Source organism: Branchiostoma floridae, chromosome 7 (assembly GCF_000003815.2).
Source record: "Branchiostoma floridae strain S238N-H82 chromosome 7, Bfl_VNyyK, whole genome shotgun sequence".
Classification (NCBI taxonomy): Eukaryota; Metazoa; Chordata; class Leptocardii; order Amphioxiformes; family Branchiostomatidae; genus Branchiostoma; species Branchiostoma floridae.
Genome location: NC_049985.1, coordinates 3344379 through 3348836, shown reverse-complemented (window position 1 = coordinate 3348836; position 4458 = coordinate 3344379). Strand labels below are relative to the sequence as shown.

At 41.1% G+C, this 4458-nt stretch overlaps 1 protein-coding gene across 1 annotated transcript; it reads left to right on the top strand.

The window, feature by feature from the left end:
- The first annotated feature begins 402 nt into the window (after window positions 1–402).
- LOC118419308 lies at window positions 403–2154 on the top strand. The gene is made up of 3 exons (XM_035825667.1): window positions 403–824; window positions 1366–1545; window positions 2000–2154. The coding sequence occupies exons 1-3, from the start codon at window positions 536–538 to the stop codon at window positions 2152–2154; spliced, it is 624 nt and encodes a 207-aa protein (XP_035681560.1). The 5' UTR covers window positions 403–535.
- Window positions 2155–4458: the final 2304 nt, after the last annotated feature.

Below are 4458 nucleotides of genomic sequence, written 5' to 3'. Positions count from 1 at the left end.
GACACTCAGAAGAGTGATGCCTCTATAGTTGCTGCACACATCTTTCGGGCCCTTCTTCCAGAAAGGGAGGATGACACCTTGGAGCCAGTCGGCTGGGACGGTTTCCTCCCTCCAGATAGTAGCAAGCAGGTGATGAAGCTGATCTGCAACCGTGGGTCCACCATGCAGTAGCAACTCTGGGGTGATGCCGTCGGCCCCTGCAGCCCGGCCAGGCTTTAGCTTCCTAATGGCCTTGACAACTTCCTCTAGAGACGGGGGAGCTGTATACACACCCACACACATATATAATTATATATATATTTATACTCGTATGGTATGTCTCATTATGTTCATCATTATCTAAGATACAAAATGTACATGTTATTTTCCCAAGTTACACCGAGTATGCGCACATACGCTAGACACTCCACCATAGCACAACTAATTGGAAAAACATATCAACCTTCTTGCCGAAAGTAATGATAGTGACTGTAGAGGATCTATCAAAGTTTATAGGTTTTAAGGAGCTCTATAGGAATCTTTATCCAAATATGCAATGTGGATGAAACTGAAGTGCCATTGCACATTCTCTGTCTCCAATACCTACAGGTTGGTCATCTTTAACCGCCGGGACTGTTGTGCTGAACGACTCAACCCCTTCAACATCCACATCGGGGATTCCGACCAGGTCAGCATGAACCCAAAGTGTGGAGGTGACCATCACATCAACGTGACCCAGCCGTCCATTTCCGTCTCCTGTCAGGGGATGGAGGGACGCTATGTGGGCATTCGTCTTCCCGGATACTCCCGAACACTGACCCTGTGCGAAGTCCAAGTATTTTCTGGTAGATCTTAAATAGACTACTTTTAGTTTACATGGCCTGCCGCAACTTATAAAAATCATTGAGAATGAACTGGTAGAACAAATGAGCTAGTAGTTCATCTAACTGGAAAAACCTGTGAACTTGTCAAGGTTACTAACTCATAAGGATTGTATGCAACAAGCTACAGCCGTGTTGCACGTTGGATACACCCGATCCCTTGATCTTGGAAGTTAAGCAACGCGTAGTCCGGTCAGTTCTTCGATTGGAGACCAATGACGACCAGATGCTGTAGCTGACCCAGAATGGCCATTCCACGAAATCGTCTTCCGGGAGGGACGTAATAGGGGGTCCCGTGCTCGAGGAGGTGCCTCAACCACATTAATCAGCCTCATTACTCACTTTGGGTACCTGCATATGGCACTGAATGCAAATTCACCAGATAAATTTTAATAAATTCAAAATTTAAATTTAGAATAATGTAAATTTTGATACAGACATGATGCATAAATAATGGTTGTATGACATTTGAATGATGTGTCGTTTCTTCGAATACCAAATTTAGCTAACCAGACTGGTGAAATAACAACGACGCCAAGAAATGAAACGCCATCAACCGACACCACAGCGCAAACACAGGCAACATCCGCACAGATGTTATTTTCTGCCCAGTCGACACAGCAGTCAACTTATGAAGGAAGTACGGTTTCTCATGACATCACTATCCAGACAACAACACAAGCAGGTAAAGACACATTATCTTGATTAATTGATGACTTGATTAGTACATATAAGGATGCGCCATCTTGCATACATCACGAATGATGCGTTGTTTCTTCGAATACCCAATTTAGCTTACCAAACTGGTAAAATAACGATGCCAAGAAATGAAACGCCATCAACCAACACCACAATGCGAACACAGACAACATCTGCACAGATCTTCTTTTCTGCCCAGTCCACACATCAGTCAACTTATGAAGAAAGTACAGTTTCTCACAACTTCACTAACAAGACGACAACACAAGCAGGTATAGGCACATAAACTTGTCGATTCATTGATGATTTAATTGCTTCATTAGAATGTATAAGGATCTCTTGCATATTTATACAAATATATACAACTTGATACCGTTTGTTTCTGGCCTGTTAATCTTTAAGCCAACAATTGTCAGCAGTACAAAATCGTTCTCTTACAGAAGGGGAGACTGGTAAATCGACCGGTACGTGGTACAACAAGCCCCTCAACCTCACACTGGTTTGCCTGGGCTGTGCTGCAGGCATCATCGCCATGGGTTACTATGGTTACAGACGCAAACACCAACGTCAACAGCAGGTGGATCCGCAGGACTGAGATGAAGAAAAACCACGATGTGACAAACAAGCTCGAGCAAAATATCTTTGAAGAAGAGCATGTTGAATAATTTAGAGTCTACTAGGGGTGGGTTACCAGCACAAAACATTTTTTTTTCTTGTTGGCCTGGTCCAGAAAAAACAGACCTGAAAAAAATCAGTTGGCCGGGTGTTGGAACGATTAGAAAATAAAGAGATTTTACCAGCAGGTATTCATGTGTTTTGGGGCTTACGTTCCCCCCCAAAAAACAAGAGCAAAGTAGAGGAGAGTTGATACTATTAGTTATTTCTATAAAGTTTCTACAATTAAACTTGGTCAAATTCACAATCAGGTCCAGGTTTAGGAGACTGTACCTGTACCTGAATTTTCTGTACCAGTACCCACCCCTTGTCATAACTATTGTAGGGAGGCGCACACACAAATCTGGCTACAAATAACATTTTGAAAGGCTTACATTTTTGTTTTTGGCATTCATTTGTCATTTTTTAAATGAATTTTCTTCTAGTATGTAGTAAGTTTAATATGTCCTAAAAATTTCATCTTTCTATGATATCATGAAGGTAGAAAATTTAGTCCTCAAAATGCTTCCAAAAGCATTTGCCCCAAAATTAAGCACTTACTTAATGGGCTGGTTGTCTCTTTACAAATGTACACAGCAGATCTCATATGAGGCTGCTCTTGGGAAGAAATGTTATTGAGTCAAAGTTTGCAGCGTTCCAATGTGCTTGCTTACCATCAATCTGAATAATTGTGTGATACTATTGGAATGTAAACATAGAGTCACTTTTTAGGAACTTTGTTTTTTTATTCCACAATGATTGTAGCAAGCTTTGCACTGTTTATCTTATTTTGAATGAAAAGAAGTGAACAGCGTTTAGCCTAATGCTATTTCTTAACGCTAAACGCATTACTATGAGCTTTACACCTTCAACACACTGATGTTACATTGACCGTTTGACCTGATATGCAATGATTATAGGTAGAAACGTTTTTGTGACTCAAAGTTTGCAGCGTTCCAATGTAGGTGATCACATACGTCTGATATAATTGTGTTATGCAGCAATAAAGCCTTGACCTTAATCATGACTGTATTTTTGTTATATTTTCCGAACCCTTAGCACTTCCATCATGACTGCCATCTGGCCAACTTGATTAATCAAAAAAGGCTCAAACAAAGACAAGAAGAAAAGCCACAGTTAATACAGTTACATAGTTGACCTCACCCTGTCCTCACCCTAACCATTTTCCCCCGTCCCTTGAGTGATTGTGGTACAAAGTGTATAAAAAGGATTTTAGATTGGATGCATGCAGGGACATTATGGATTTGTTTGTGCCCGCAGGTGGAAAGAAGAATATGCTAATTAGTAATACGATCTACCTTCCAGTATGCATGTGGACACGTAGAACCACAGGGTGCAATGGAAGTCAATGTCAGCGGGTTCTCTGATGGTCACTCTAACGACTTGCTCGGACATTCGTAACCTGATTTCTGAACATCAATTTACAAAAAACATGACTGTACTGTAAGCCACCAAACCAAGGAAAGTTTGAATTCAACGGAACACAATCCCGGAAAGTCCGTGTAATTAGAAATGAAGTAATCAATACGGAACGTTTCTCAATCCATACTTCTGTCATCCAACCTTCTGACTTCCTGACGTCTTTGGGGAGTAATTCTGTCTGAGGCGTGACCAGTTATTAACACTGGCAGGATCAATGTAGCACCGACTGTGACATGGGGGAGAAATGTGCCTAAAGAAAACCAACCTTAAGGTTTTGATGAAACCTCCTTGGTGTATTAAATTCAGTAATTCAGTATGCACAAAAAGTCTAATTCGTGTCTAATTCGTGACCAGTTAATACCACTGGCAAGATCAAGGTGGCAGGGACTGTGACGTGGGGGAAGAATCTGACTAAAGAACTTTATCAAAACCAAGGAAGTTTGGATAAAACCTCTTTGGTATAAGAAATTCAGTATGCACAAAAAACACTAACTGAAGTCTTTGTGACCAGTTATTAACACTGGCAGGATCAATGTGGCGGGGACTGTGACAGGGGAGAGAAATCCAACAAAAGAACTAACTTAAAGGTTACAACCATGCACATGCCAGTTGCCTCTTACAATTGTTGTGCAACAAAGTTCTTCTTCTTCATGTACTGCCTACATTTTTTCTGCATACCATGAAGTTGAACAGAAAGATTGCCATCAAAAGTTAAATGACCTCCATGGACCCTAGTCTGCTTGGAACATGTGGAAAATTAATAGCTCTTGCAAAACTTGCTGTGGCAGAAAACTATGATGCA